This window comes from Mobula birostris, chromosome 15 (genome assembly GCF_030028105.1).
Source record: "Mobula birostris isolate sMobBir1 chromosome 15, sMobBir1.hap1, whole genome shotgun sequence".
Classification (NCBI taxonomy): domain Eukaryota; kingdom Metazoa; phylum Chordata; class Chondrichthyes; order Myliobatiformes; family Myliobatidae; genus Mobula; species Mobula birostris.
In genome coordinates this window covers 49,979,141-49,995,421 of record NC_092384.1, presented here as the reverse complement: position 1 = coordinate 49,995,421, position 16,281 = coordinate 49,979,141, and the positions used below count along the sequence as shown (strand labels likewise).

At 39.7% G+C, this 16,281-nt stretch overlaps 1 protein-coding gene and 1 long non-coding RNA gene across 3 annotated transcripts in view; both read left to right on the top strand.

The window, feature by feature from the left end:
• Nucleotides 1-387: 387 nt before the first annotated feature.
• LOC140210299 (uncharacterized) lies at nucleotides 388-3,979 on the top strand. Its single transcript, XR_011889203.1, has 3 exons — nucleotides 388-888; nucleotides 1,972-2,091; nucleotides 2,304-3,979. It is a non-coding gene; the product is annotated as an uncharacterized lncRNA (long non-coding RNA).
• Nucleotides 3,980-14,658: 10,679 nt separating this feature from the next.
• Nucleotides 14,659-16,281, top strand: part of spg7 (SPG7 matrix AAA peptidase subunit, paraplegin) — a 36,521-nt gene continuing 34,898 nt past the window's right edge. For both annotated transcript variants that reach the window (XM_072279751.1, XM_072279749.1), the window contains exon 1: nucleotides 14,659-14,911. In XM_072279751.1, coding sequence (XP_072135852.1) covers nucleotides 14,684-14,911 — 228 coding nt within the window. In that variant the 5' untranslated portion in view covers nucleotides 14,659-14,683. The remainder of the gene's footprint in view (nucleotides 14,912-16,281) is intronic.

The following is a 16,281-nucleotide window of genomic DNA, read 5'->3' as shown; positions in this document are numbered from 1 at the left end:
TCGGAATAAATAAAACCGATCATAAGAACACCCGCAACTACCGGAGTTCCAAATGCCACCAACTCCACTTCCCAACCACAACAGGAGGAAAAACTGCCACTTTAATTTGAAGGAAATAATTTCGAAACATTAGGGAAAAAATGTTTCCAAACGGCCTTTGACTTTCCGCGGGCACAACTAAAACAATGTCTGCCATTGGTCAGTGGCTGATCACGTGGCGGCACAACCGAGGATGGTTGTAACAAGGCACCTGAATGGTCGAGCGATCTACCGGAAGTGTTCCCCCCTCTTTGAGTGAAAATTGTACCCATTCTAAATTAAGTATTGCTGAAGTTCCCCATGCTATAAGCTGATTTGTTTTTAATGGTAATGCAGTGGACAACTTCAGTTATTACTTTGACCTCTGGCATGGCGATGCCTGCGTGTAGATCACGTGACCGCGGCTCCTTGATGCCATGCTTGTGTTGTGTTTGCGCTCCCACGATTTCTCAAGTGACTTTCACCAAATCATTTGCATTTTTCGATCTGTTTTGATTTGTTTAAAGTGAAAGTTCGCACCCAGCTGATTAGGTGCTTATTTTCTTTTAATTAGGTATTAAATGCCCCCTTAATTTACAAAACGTTTAATTATTTAAATCTGCCTAGCTTTAAAAACTTACAAAATACGCTCACTATAAGGAAATAGTTTTAAGTGCTGAGGCTTAACTTCTTAGACATAATAGAGTCGAAAGCGAATAATCGGGAAATGAAAAATAGCTTAAGTTGTGTAACAAACGGGAAACATCTTGTAATGAGTAGAAGCAGCTCAGTGAAAAACAGTTTAAAATTAATAACAGACTGGGTCGCTATTTTTAACGAAGCAGCCAGGAGCATCTTATGTTTTCAAAGGTAATGGTTTAGGAATTATAGAAAATGGCAATGAAGTTCAGCAGAACAGTTTTTTTTAAAGAGATGTTGACACGTGACAATAGTAGATGGTATTTACAGTACTTAACCCAATTTAAGAGTCATCCATAACTGAAGATTCACCAGGATCAAGTTGGCCAATGCTTGAAGGATGTTAGTGAAACCCTGGTGTTGTTACTAACAAGAAAATAGCTCATTTGGTAAATATTTTTGGTGCTAGCCCTCTAAAGGCATTGAATTCAAGTTGTCAACACTGATGATGATTTCACAGTGTTCTGATTTTGGAATATCTATCCATTTAAGTGTTAAGTATAATTACTACTGCAATATCCTAATCAACATCCATGATTGAAACTGCCTGGTCCTTGATTTTTGAGAGGAGTGATGTAAAAGAACAGAAGAAACTTAACAGTGAAAACAGTATTAATTCCTTATTTGGAACAGAGGGAAAGTACATAGTGTTGAAACATCACTCTATATTTCATCATGAAAAGTAACAATTGTTACTCGTGTGTGGACAATTGCGTAGTAAATAGCCTTGCATTGAGATGCATCGTTGAATTAGTAATTTTCACTCTAAAGCCATGTATGCAAAGCCCTGTCACATTCCATGCCATTTCTCAGCCATCAGGCACTTACAAATAATTGGGAGGATAAGAAAAAGAAAAAAGGTTATGACGACACTTTGTCGAGAAATACGGCAGATGCTGGAAACCCAGGCAACACACACTGGCCTGGCCTGCTGAGTTCCTCCAGCATTTTGTGTGTGTTGCTTATGGTGATTCTTGCCAACATCAGAATCGGGTTTAATGTCACTGGTAAATATCATGAATGCTGTTGTTTTGCAGTAGCAGTACAGTGCAATGCATAATTTAAAAATAAATTACAATAAGGTTATATATATTGCATATAAAATTAAATAAGCAGTGCCAAAAGAGAAAATAAAAAATAGGAAGGTAGTGTAAATGAGTTCATTATCCATTGAGAAACCTGATGGTGGAGGGGAAGAAAGTTTTCCTAAAACATTGAGTGGGTTTCTTAAGACTTCTGTGTCTCCTTCTAAAGGCGGAAATGAGAAGAGAGCATGTCCTGGGTGATGGAGGGCCCTTACTGATGGAGGCCACCATTTTGAGGCATCACCTTTTGAAGATGTTCATGATTCTGGGGAGGCCATGATGAAGCTGGGTGAGTTTGCAACTTTTTGTAGCTTTTTCAATCCTGTGCAGTGACCCACACCTCTGTACCAGAGGGTGATTGCAACCAACCGGAATGCTCTCTGTGGAACATCTGTAGACATTTGCTGGAGCCTTTGGTGACATACCAAATCTCCTCAAACTCCTAACAAAATGTAGCCACTGTTGTGCCTTCTTTGTAATTGCATCAATATGTTTTCCCAGGATAGATCTTCAGAGACGTTGACATCCAGGGATTTGAAACTGCCTACTCTTTCCACTGCTGATCCCTCAAGGAGGAGTGGGACGTGTGTTCCCTCGACTTTGCCTTCATGAAATTCACAGTCACTTCCTTGGTCTTACTGCCTTGAGTTCAAGGTTGTTGTTGCAACACCACTCAACCAGATAATCTGTCTCACTGCTGTACATCTCCTCGTCATCTGAAATTATGCCACCGGTTGTGTCATCTGCAAATTTAAAGGTGGCCTATGAGCTGTGCCTAGCCACACAGTGATGGGCGAAGAGAAAGTAAGAGCAGTGGGCTAAGCACACATCCTTGAGGTGCACCAGTGTTGATTACATCAATATGTTGGGCCCAGCAGGAAGGAGATGTTATTTCCGATCTGCACTGATGTCTGCCAATGAGGGAGCCAAGGATCCAGTTGCAGAGGACGGCTTAGACGCCTGGGTCTTGGAGCTTGTTAATTAGAACTAAGAGTATGATTGCGATGAATACTGAAAAAAGATCAATAAACATCAGCCTGACGTGGGTATTACTATTGTCCAGGTGATCCAAGGCCGTGTGGAGAGCCGGTGACTGATTCACTTTAGACCTATTGTGGCAATAGGCAAATTGCAGCGGATCCAGGTCCTTTCTTAGGCAGGAGTTGATTCTGACCATAACCAGCCTCTCAAAGCTCTTCATCACAGTAGATGTGAGCGCCACTGGGCGATAGTCGTTACGACAGCTCACCCTGCTCTTCTTTGGCATTGGTATGATTGTTGCCCTTTTGAAGCAGGTGGGAACCTTCAAATGCACCAGTGAGAGATTCAAAACATCCTTGACCATGCCTGTCAGCTGCTGGCGCAGGTTTTCAGAGCCTCACCAGGTACACCCAAGGTCTGATGCTTTGCGAGAGCTCACCCTCCTGAAAGATGTTCTGACATTGGTCCCTGAGACAGAGGTTACAGGACCATCAGATGCTGCAGGGATTAGCATGGGTGTAGTTTTATTCTCCCTTTCAAAGTGTGCGTAAAAGACATTGAGCTCATCTGGCAGTGAAACATCACAGCCATTTGTGATGTCCGGTTTCACCTGGTAGGAAGTAATGACCTGCAAACCTTGCCAGAGCTGACGTGCATCCAATTCTGTCTCTAACCTCAATTAGAATTGTTTTCCATCTTTTAAAATAGCCTTCTGTAGGTTGTACTTGGAGTTCCCATACAGGTTTAACTCCATTTAAATATATATGTAGACAATTTTTTAGTTGTTCGATTGCCCAGTTCATCTGTGACCCCCAAATAAGAGAAATAAACTATTGTGCTCGAAAGGTATCTAAATGTAATACAAAATCTCTGGTTGAACACCCAATTAGTGTGGCCTTTAATTGATTCTGGGTATGACGTAATATCTGTTCTCATAACCGTATATATAAATGTAAAAATCACCCAATAAAGTAATTGCTGAATGCTGAATTTAGGTATTATTAATGCCACTAAGATGGAATTCAGTGTCATAATACCTACACTGTTTACAGATACAATATGTGAACATCATTAATGGTGTCATTAATTTTTATTTGTTCTCAATTTGATGTGCAACATGGTCTCATTATGACAGGAGCTCTGGATGAACCATGAGATCTGCAATCCAGTCTGCTGAGAGCCGGATCAGAAGCATTCAAGCAACACACACAAAATGCTGGAGGAACTCAGCAGGCCAGGCAGCACCTATGGTAAAAAGTACAGTTGATGTTTCGGGCCAAACCCCTTCTGAAGAGTGCTGCTGAAGGGTTCCGGCCTGAAACGTCAACTGAGCTTTTTTCCATAGATGCTGCCTGGCCTGCTGAGTTCTTCCAGCATTTTGTGTGTGTTGCTTGGATTTCCAGCATCTGTAGATTTTCTCTTGTTTGTCAGAAGCATTCAAGTCTACCAACCAGGGAAGTTACAAGAGGTCCAGATATGATCTCTGGAAAGCCATCTGATGGGTGAAGTGGCAATTCTGAACTAAGCTTGAATTAACAAAGGATGCTTGACAGTTGTGGCCGGGCTTGTCAAATCAAGCGACACAGGCGAAAACAGGGCTTCACTTCCAGGTGAGCTCAATGCCTTCTATGCTCGCTTTGACTATCAAGACATGGAGAAACCATCACAAACTCCCACAGCCGGTTAGAAAAACTCAGCAGGTCAGGCAGAGTTAGTCTTGATTAATATTTTTACATCAATGTCTTTTGATCAAAACTCAAAATTTTGCTACAAGGCAGTTTTTAAGAGCACATAAGTGAGGGACATTGGCATGGTTGTTGCAAAGCAAAGTACAAAAGGACATGTCTTCGGTAGGGTTTAGAGCAAAAGAGAATAATAATAAGCAAGTAAATTGTTCAAAAGTCATATAAATGTGAAATACAGAACTATCTTCTAAAATTATTGATTTCTTTTTTGTCTTGGAAGCTGAAAATGTTAATTTTCCTCTGATGCTGCTGAAAGGTTTCAGCAATTTTCTCTTTTTATTTCAGATATCTAAGAGCTGCCACATTATAGAACAATAGTTACCTATCAGTAACCAATGGCCAAATTCTTATTTTGTTAATCTATTAATTTACTCAGGAGGATACATCTCGATGCCAGTGATTAAGCATCCTACTAACACAAAAGTATCATTATTTACAATTGCTGAAATCTCGATGTCTTCCGTTCCTCTTTATACTCACATCCGTGCACCTGCCAAGAATATGTGTGTCTGCATGAACAGACAACACTTGTATTCTATGAATGTGAATGATATGTAATGCCAACAGCATACTTCCGGATTTGTGTGTCAATTGACCTTGGCAGCACCAAAACTTACTTATCTTTGTTCATTTTGAATCAAGCAAGAAGATTCAGTAAAGACGACGAGCAAATGGTAATGAACAAGAGATTTTTAATCTCAGTACATTATATGTCACTTTTAGGTTCCAATAATCTCTTTAATGATTAGCCTAGGAGAATTAACAACAAAATATACTTGTGCAATACATTTTGTACTTTTACCTTGTAATGCGTTACCCTCAGTATGTTTTCCAAAATCTTTTAAATTCTGATCTACTTAACCAGAAGATGTTCCAGTTAAGTTAATTTATAATACGTGAAAATTACTGGCAAGACTTTCATTTATTGCATATTCTCAATTGCCTGAGAAAAGATGGCTATTAGACAAATTGTTGAACGGCTGGAACTGTACTTGAGATAGTTCTACCACCAGTTCTTCGATGGAGAGTTCCAGGACTTAATCCATCAACAGTGGAAAATGTTCACTATTTGCACTACATTTATTTTCTTTTTAATATATATTTCTTATTGTAAATTATAATATATATTATGTGTTGCACTGTACTGCTGCTGCAAATCAACATATTTTAAGATGTATGTTAATGATAATAAACCTGACTTTGATTTTGATTCTGTATTTACAAATCAAGCAGACTCTTTGTCCTGAAGGGTGTCAAAATGTCTGAATGTTGATAGAACTCCACTCAGCTGGATACCGTTCCATCATGTTCCTAAATTGTACTTGGTACCCTGTAAAAAGCCTTTTCATGTCGGAAAGACTATTCATTGCAGTATACATTGGTTCTGAACCGCTGTATTCGCCACAGACCCATAGAATTTATGGTCTAAGATTACCATCCTTCCCGGCTCACTTCAACAACCCCACAGGTTTTTGGACTGGAGGCAGGAGCTCAGCTATGAAATTGAATGCCTTTGGTAGATGGTGAAACTCTTCCAGAGCTGGGATGTTACTTTGCCGTTTACCAAACTGTGTCTGAATGCTCTTTCACTCTTACATAGACTCTTTAATTTTCTGAGGAGTTGCAAGTGCAATTGAATGTGGTGTCATCATCAGCAAAAATCTCCAATTCTGACATTATGATGGAACCGAGATAATCTGCGATCCGGTTACAGATAGTTGTTGCCCAGGAAGCACCTGTGAGGAAGATGTTGGAGTCGATTGTTAAGGGTGAGGTCCCAGGGTACTTGGAGGCACATGATAAAATAGGCTGTAGTCAGCATGGTTTCCTCAAGCGAAAACCTTGCCTGACAAATCTGTTGGAATTCTTTGAAGAAATATCAAGCAGAATAGAAAAAGGAGAATCAGTTGATGTATTTGGATTTTCAGAAGGCGTTTGACAAGGAGCCACACATGAGGCTGCTTAATTAGCCCTGGGCCCATGGTATTACAGGGAAGATTCTCACATGGATTAAGCAGTGGCTGACCGGCAGAAGGCAAAGAGTGGGAATAAAGGGAGCCTTTTCTGTTTGGTGTTTCCAGAGGTCTGTGTTGGGACCTCTGTTTGTTACATGTTAGTTATTTGGATGATGGAATTGATAGCTTTGTTGTAAAGTTTGCAGACAATATGAAAATAGGTGGAAGGGCAGTTAGTTTTGAGGAAGTAGAGAGGCTACAGAAGGACTTAGACAGATTAGGAGAATGGGCAAAGAAGTGGCAGATAGAATACAGTGTCAGAATGTGTATGGTCATGCACTTTGCTAGAAGAAATGAAAAGGTTGACTATTATCTAAATGGAGAGAAAATACAAAGAACTGAGGTGCAAAGGGACTTGAGAGTCATTGCGCAGGATCCCCTAAAGGTTAATTTTCAGGTTGTGTCTGTGGTGAGGAATGCTAATGCAATGTTTGCACTCATTTCAAGAGGACTAGAATATAAATTCAAGGATGTAATGTTGAAACTTTATAAAACACTGGTGACGCCTCACTTGGTGTATTGTGAGCAGGTTTGGGCTCCTTATCTTAGGAAGGGTGTGCTGAAACTGGATAGGGTTCAAAGGAGGTTCACAAAAATGATTCCAGGTTTGAACGGCTCATCATATGAAGAACTGTGAGGTATTGTCATAGAGATGTAATAACCAACTTTCATTGTGAAAGGTATGATTCTAGCCAGTGGGAGTATTCCCCTTGATGCCGAAAGACTTCATTTTTCCATTGTTCCTCAGGTATTCCTGCAATATCCTAACTTGCCACCCTCACCCTCCTACCACACTCCCTAAACATGAATGTTTTTGAAATTTGTCTACCTTTATCCTAATATACACTATTTCATTATATAATACTGTTTAGAACCTGAGGATATCTAACAAAGTTAAAGATGTTATTAAAAAGGGAAATTATTTATGTTGATATCTCAATCTCAGCTCTCTACATAAGTCTTTACAATTTTCTGACTATTTAGAAACCTTTAAACAAAATTATGAATTATCATCATAAAAGAATAAAGAACTCACACACATCACATGGATTTTTTTATTGAAAATATTATGCTAATAGATATTTGGCAGAAAATATAATTGCTTATATTTAGTTTGTTTGGCAAAATATATACAATAGTTTTGGATTTGATATACAATTCTTATCTTGCTGATGACTAATTTGTGATAAAGGTGAGTTCTGGTATTAATTGTTCCAAATTATTGTTACTTTAGTGAACTTGGTGAATCTGAGAGTCACACAACATTCATCAAAACTAATTAATCTGTTATCTGTCTATTTATTTATTTATTTACTTTAAAAAGGTGCCTGTCTCAATGGCACAACTACCTTTTGACAATAGGTCAACAGCAGATGCCATTTCATTGGCTCTTCACTAGCTCTGGAACATATGGACAGTGAAGATGCATACATGAGAATGCTCATCATTGACTACAGCTCAGCATTGAACATTATCAACTCCTCGAAACTCATCACTCTTCTCTTGCCTCATCACTGAAATGTTCCCATAACCTATGGACTCACTTTCAAGGACTCTTCATCTCATGTTCTCAATATTTATTTATTGATTGCTTGCTTATCTATTTATTTATTATTAATATAATTATTTATTTTTGTACTTGGACTGTTTCTTGTCTTTTGCACACTGTTTGTTAACCCAGTTGGTGACGGCTTTTCTTGACTCTATTATGGTTATTGGATTTATTGAGTATGCCTGCAAGAAAATGGATCTCAGCATTGTATATGATGACATATATATATAGTTTGACTAGCCAGCCGGTGGTGTAGTGGCATCAGCACTGGATCTCGAGACAATTGTTCCCATGTTTGAATCTGGCCTGCCCCCTGCACGCTTTCCATCCATGCTGGGTTGAGCATCGAGCTAGCAACTTGGCCTCCTAACAAAAGAGACAAATGCTAAGGGAATGGCAAAAAATGCAACCCAATGTGCCACAGGGCATGAAAAGGAACAACAACGATGTAGCTTAATAATAAATTTACTTTGAACTTTGAAGCTCTAAGACCTGGGCCTTGATATCTCCCTGTGTAACTGGATCTTCAAGTTTGTATGACTTGACCCCTAGTAAGTCAGACCCCAGTTATTATGAGTCGGCAACAACATCTCCTCCATACTCACTATCAGCACAGGTGCACCATAGGGCTGTGTGCTTCGCCCCCTGCTCTACTCACTTCATGCTAAATTTACTGATGACACCGCTATTGTTGGCCAGACCAAAGGTGGTGACGAATCAGCATATAGGAGGGAGATTGAAAATCTGGCTGAGTGGTGCCACAACAACAACCTCTCACTCATTGTCAGCAAAATCAAAGAGCTGATTATCGACCACAAGAGGAAGAATCCGGAGGTCCATAAGCCAGTCTTCATTAGGGGAATGGAAAAAGAGAGGGTCAGTAGCTTTAAATTCATTGGCATTAACACATCAGAGGATCTTTCCTAACACCAGCATTTAAGTGTCAGTACAAAGAAAGCCCTCCTAGAGGACCACAACCTTGTCGTGATTTGGAGGCTTGCATCCCTCAATGACCCAGAGAGCTATGTTGGCTGGAATCAGGGCTTTATGCTTTGGCTGTTGGTAGGGTCACCCATGCCAAACAGGTCAAAGGGTAGAAGCCAGACTAGGAGTGGTCCACTGATCCTCCTTGTTCGGGGTTTCACCTCAGGTCTAACAATCCTGAATGGTCAAACAAAACTTATGGAAACAGCAATGAAGAATTCTCCTACACCTAAGTGCAGTGGTATTCCTGATTCCCCACTTGGGACTTGTGTGACTGACAGTAGTTGAAAACTGAGAGGAAGCCACTAGCATGTTGAAGGAAGCCCTGAACACCACTGGTGATGGAGGGCTTTCATTGCTGCCCCAAATGCCAGCGGTGCAATAGGCAGTAAGTACTGTACAAAGAAAGCACAAAGGCACCTCTACATTCTTACAAGCTTACACAAATTCAGCATGGAATCAGAACTTAACAGATGCACAAGGGAGAATTGCACCACAGCCTAGTGTGGAAACACCAATGCCTAGGACTGGAAAAGTCTCCAAAAAGTGGTGGATACAGCCCAGACTATCACAGACAAAGCCCTCCCCAGCATTGAGTACATTTACATGAAACACTCCCACAGGAAAGCAGCAAAGACCTCCACCATTCAGGCCATGCCCTCTTCTCATTACTATCTTTGGGCAGGATATTTTTCTCAGGTAAAAATTTCAAGATGGCGCCAGTATCTGGCGACTCTGCACATGCTTTCCCGAGCAAACTGCCCTCTACACTATCCTATACCCGAAAAACCCTTCTAAACCTCCAATCTGCTACATCTAGCAAGATCAACAACACCCTGGCGAAGCTACTGACCCAGCTGGAGATCACCATCAGAATTTTTTTGTACTCCAGGGAGCGGGAAGCGGAGAATCAAATATCGCTGTGATGATTGTATGCACTAGTATCAATTGTTTGGCGACAATAAAGTAAAGTAAAGATACATAGAAGCCTTATGCTCCACATCACCAGATTCAGGAACAGTTAATACCTTACAACCATTAGACCCTTGAACCAGCATGGATAACTTCATTCGCCACTATGAACAGATTCTACAACCTATAGGTTCACTTTCAAGGATTCTTTACAACCTCAGTATGAACAGGAAATAGAAAAGGCGTGTCAAAAGGGCAATGTTATGGGAGTCATGGGAGATTTTAACCTGCAGGTCAATTGGGAAAATCAGGTTGGTAATGGAACTCAAGAGAGTGAGTTTGTTGAATACCTAAGAGATGGCTTTTTAGAGCAGTTTGTCATTGAGCCTACTAAGGGATCCGCCATACTGGATTAGGTGTTAAGTAATGAACTGGAGGCGGTTAAGGAGCTTCAGGTAAAAGAACCCTTAGGAGATAGTGATCACAATATGATTGCGTTCAACTTGAAATTTGATAGGGAGAAAATAAAGTCCGATGTAGCAGTGTTTCAGTAGAGTAAGGGAAATTACAGTGGTATGAGAGAGGAGTTGGCCAAAGTAAATTGGAAGGAGCTGCTGGCAGGGATGTCAGCAGGGCAGCAACGGCCTGTGTTTCTGGGAAAATGAGGAAGGTGAAGGATATATGTCCAAAAATGGAGAAATACTCAAATGGTAAAATAGTACAACCGTGGCTGACAAGGGAAATCAAAGTTATTGTAAAAGCAAAAGAAAGGGCATACAACAAAGCAAAAAAATAGAGGGAAGATAGAGGATTGGGAAGTTTTTAAAAACCTACAGCGAGCAACCAAAAAAAAAAATCATTAGAAGGGAAAAGATGAAATATGAAAGCAAGCTAGCAAATAACATCAAAGAGGATACTACATTTTCTTCAATTATGTTAAAAATAAAAGAAATGAGAGTGGATATAGGACCACCAGAAAATGAGGCAGGAGAAATAATAATAGGGGTCAAAGAGATGGCTGATGAACTAAATGAGTATTTTGCATCAGTCTTCACTATGGAAGACACTAGCAGTATGCCTGATGTTGTAGCAGGTGAAGGAAGTGGGTGCAGTTACTATTACAAGAGAGAAGGTGCTCAAAAAGTTGAAAGACCTAAAGTCACCCGGACCAGATGAACTGCACCCTAGGGTTCTGAAAGTGGTAACGTTAGAGATTGTGGTGGCATTTGAAATTATCTTTCAAAAATCATTGGACTCTGGCATGGTTCCAGAAGACTGGAAAATTGCAAATGTCACTCCACTTTTTAAGAAAGGAGGAAGGCAGCAGAAAGGAAATTATAGACCAGTTAGCCTGACCTCAGCGGTTGGGAAGATGTTAAAGTCAATTGTTAAGGATGAGGTAATGGAATGCTTGGTGACAAAGGACAAGATAGTACAAAGTCAGCATGGTTTCCTTCAGGGAAAATCCTGCCCAACGACTCTCATATGGCATAGGAACAATGCCATGGCACATCATGTCCATGCTAATAATCAAAAGTATCTGCCAGACTAACTCCATTACTAAAATTTTGTTCATAGCCTACAAGTTCTTAACAATTCAAGTGCTCAGCCAGATAATTGTTGTGAAAGTATCTGCCTCCTCTGTTAGTACCTCAAAAAAAGTACAAAATTTGTCTTCATTTAAATAATCATTAATTTTGCTGCTGAATGAAATGGGAACAATTTAAGGATCTAATCTTATTTAAATTGTTGCAACAGGGCTAAAGAAAGTCCCAGAAAACAATTACATTTAAAAACAATTCCAGTATGAAATTAGTGATGAAGAAGTAAATATGTCAAAAATAATACAGAAACACAACAGTACTAATTTTAGACCACAATACAACCTCAAATTTTCTAATATTTCTTAACCATAAGAATGAGGCAATAGTAACTGATTCCTTAAAGCACAGGGATGAAATGCCACTCACAAAAGTGAGTCACTTTCACTCTCAACAAAATTACACATCCTAGTTGTTCATTTTATTTTCTGTACTTTTATAAATTACCGTCCAAATCATGTAAACTACTTATTTGTTCACATATTTATTGCTTTAACCTGATGTCTCACCTCTTCTGGTCATTTCACTATGACACCCCAAATTACTGTTTCTGTTCTTGAACCCACAGTACTCTACTGGGTAATATGTGAAGTCTAGGGCAAAGTAGCCCTATCTAGTTGCACTGTGAGCTCGGGGATTGTAGCCATCTTAGGCCCGGGCTGGTCAGCATTTCAGAATTTTCTGAAACTTGCTGCCGTTTACATTGTGTCAGCAGACCCACATCCAGCTGGGCCATCAGTCAATAGACAATACATCAGTCTCTTGTAGGGTTTCCTCAGTCTAAAGAGAAACGTGGCTATCTTGTTTGACTTTATATTGGATGGCAATTTTCCCTTTTAGGCAACAGCAATGTGGGAGAGTTGGGATCTCCAGGCTAGCTCCAACACCAAATAAACAATGTCTTGTGATTGAAACTGACGGTCTGCAATGAACTTGGAAGACTTACACCAGTTAATGACCAATAAAAGATCTTATAGAAGCACATAGAACTTATAGAAACAAAATCCTGCAGAGTTGGAAGTTTTTTTTTAAATTGCCAATAATTGTCTTCAGGAGAGAAAGTATGAGTGTGCTCAAAAATATTTGCAAAAAAAAACAGAAACCAGGGGCAGCAGTAAAATGTAGCATATAGATCTTATAGAAACATATAAAATTATGAACGGGATGGATAAGATAGAGGTAGAAAAGTTGTTTCCACTAATAGGTGAGACTAGAACTCAGGGACAAAGCCTCAAGATTTGGGGGAGTAGATTTTGGACAGAGATGAGGAGGAACTGCTTTTCCCAGAGAGTGGTGAATCTGTGGAATTCTCTGCCCAATGAAGCAGTGAGGGCTACCTCAGTAAATATATTTAAGACAAGGTTGGATAGATTTTTGCATTGTCGGGGAATTACGAGTTATGGGGAAAAGGCAGACAGGTAGCCATGATCTTATTGAATAGCGGAGCAGGCTCCTGCTCCTGTTTCTTATGTTCTAATGTTCACTGTGTGGAGCAAAGCTGCGGTTGCACTTTAGGGATAGGAGAACATAGGGTTCTTTATTATTATTGCTATTGTAATTCTCCCCATGCCCTTAATACTCCCTGATCATGATGATATTGTTGACTTGGTATACTTTACTCCCAGTCTACCCAATGTCACTTCTGCCCCACCCTGTTGTCAGTTGCCAGGCTACACCCAGTCTTTAACCTGGAGCACAAAGCCAGGAACAGGCCAGAGAGTAGGAGGTTTTGTGTGATCACGGGGACTGGCTGCATAGATTGACAAGTGAGAGTGTTGGGAAGGGAGACAATAGAGACTGTTCAGGAGAAATGTTACTTTGGCTATTTTGGTAAGCAGATTAAAGCTTCCTCCTGTGTGGCAAACATACCAGGGTTTAATGAGTGGCTCCCATGGCTTCAGCTATCTCCTTCCAAAGGCGTGCATGCTGATTGGTGGGTCCAGCGTCCTTCGCACAAAAAGCACATTCAACCAACACCATTCAGAGGACACGGAGGAAGTTTGCTGCATATTTTCTTGAACAAGCTTCCCAGGAAGAATTGATGTCATCCCTCTAAACAAAGCAAGATTTACATTTTACTGCTGCCCCAATTTTCTGGTTCTTTTACAAATATTTTTGAGCACACTGATACTTTCTCTCCTGAAGACAATTATTGGCAATTTTAAAAATAACTTACAACTCTGCAGGATTTTGCAGTGCTAAGCCATGGAAATTAGAACCATCCTTAAAGAACACATTGCTGTTGCTGCTTTTTCTTCACACATGACAGTTGAGATGGATTTTTAATGACAGCAGCTGATAAGTTGTCATACTGCAGCATGTTTCTAAATCTTGCTGAATGGATTTGTGATTTGAAGGAATATCAACTTATTTGACAAAAGAAATTCTGCAGGTGCTGGAAATCCAAAGCAAAGTACACAAATGTTGGAGGAACTCAGCCCAGGTCAGGCAGCATCCATGGGAATGAACAAAAAGTTGATGTTAATTTCTTTGATGGCATAAAGGGAGAAGAATTATGTTAAAGAAATAATCTTACTTAGAAGACATGGTTTCACCAGTGAGCTAATTATTTTTGTCCTTTACAGGAGCCTCTAACTCTTATCTAATTCTATAATGATTTCCCCACATAATGTTAAAAAAATCTCTATTAAGTTTTAACAAATCTCTTAAAATGTATTCATCACACCTAATTACTTTTACGTCTACTGTAACTACATTTACTTTATTTACTGAAGTTCCCATCCTGTTTAACTTTGTTGGTGACATATACCCTGTTCTGTAGGGCTTTAAGAGGCTTCTTAAAAATAAAAACAATTTGTGCACCAAAGCTTGCAATAATTTTGGAATTGCTTTTTGACAATAAACATAACTTTACTGAGTGTTGGCGAAAATGAAGAACTTTATTTGAAAAGCAAATCTTAGAAGATTGCAAATTAGTATTTTGTAAGTGGCTGAGGGGAAGATGACAAAGCAAACATTCCTTGAGGAACTATATACGTGTTTCTCCTTACTGGCGGGTTAGTGCGCCTGCGCAGCTATGTTTGTTACGTAACAGTGAGGCAGTCGGGGTGGAAGGTGAAGTTGGTTGAAGATGGCGGTGCGGTTGTTGCAACAACAGCTGGGTTCTGTCAAGGGTCTTCCATCAGTGTTGTGGTCTTGCAAAAATAAGCATTTACAGTATCGGTTTTTCTGTTTGAAAGCTGCTTCTCAAGGAGAGTCCTTGGGACAGGATATTGTCTGTCGTCGCTGCGAATTTAAAAGGCTATGTTATGTTTCCAGCAGGTCCTCTTGTCACCAAAGCAGAGATCCCATTCTCAAGGTGAGTGATCGTGAGTTATCTTTGTCCTAAGAGAGCATAGTAAGTTTATGTGTTTCACAAAGTTTTAATTTATTTGGTTAAAATATAAAATGCAGGCAATTTTAATATTTATTTCTTACACTTAATATTTCCTCCTTCATAATTTCAGAATCAATATACGTAACCAGTTTTGTGCAAACTAAATAATAAAGCCGAATTTACGGTCAGTTTAAGCCCAACACAATTTTTAAATTTAAGCATTAAAATTAGAATTGGATAACTCAGGGACTGTAGTTTGGCTCAATCTGTATCTATTTTCTTTGTACGAACCACGAACTTAAAGCAAAGTACTTTGTTTGAAGGGTCTCGACCAGAGACGTCGATCAGCCCTTTGCATCCACAGAATCGTCTCAATCCATTGAGTTTTCCCAGAGCCTGTTTTTAACATTTTTATTTTGCCCCTTGTGTATGATAGTGCCATTGTTCTTGCCTGCAGGTTTGTCGTTATTTAATTTCAGGATATGTTTATATAATCAATTATGGTGCTGTGCTTTTTAGATGTCTCTGTTAAACAGATATTCTTTCGCGAGGGTCGAAACACACAGTGTAGCGAAAGTGGGCGGGGGGGGTCTTCAGATCTCAGATAGCTAAGATGAAAACAGGAAATGCTGGAAATACTAAACAGGTAAGACCACGGCTATGGGAAGTGGAATGAAATTAATATCGTATTTCAGATGAATGGTGTTGGCCCAAAACATTAACTGTGCATTCTTCTCCGTTGATGCTGCCTGACCTGCTGAGTTTCTCCAGCATTTTGTGTGTGTTACTCCTTCGACTTTAATTATCATTCAATCATGCACATGAATACAGCTGAACAAAAGAGCGTTCCTATGGGGCCAAGGTGCAAAATACAATACATGCAGTCGCACGCAATAGCACATACAATCACAAAAATATGAGCATAAGTCCCATAGTGTGGCCTGAAGATTGATGGTGCATGGAATATTGTTTTGCAACTGCTTTTCTGTAAGCACGCAGGAGTTCCTCGTCTGGCACTGGGTCAGCTGCAGATCAAGGCAATCCAGCTTGTCTTCCAGGGGGTGAACACTGGAGAGCTGGAACTCTTGATTTCCAGCATTTTCTGTTTTTGTGGCAATACACAATATAGGTTAGAGTTGTGGTCAATGTTATCTTTTAGCCATGTGCATTTGTCATTGAACATTGTTTTTGTGACTCTGGTGTATCCAAATTTATTGCTTTGGTCAGGTTGATGAAAAGAATTGAATTCTCACATCACAATCAGCCTATGACTTTCCTAATCCTCTTTAAGATGTTAAATGTTGGACAGCAGTGATGATTCCCATAAACTATAATCACTCAGAACAATTATA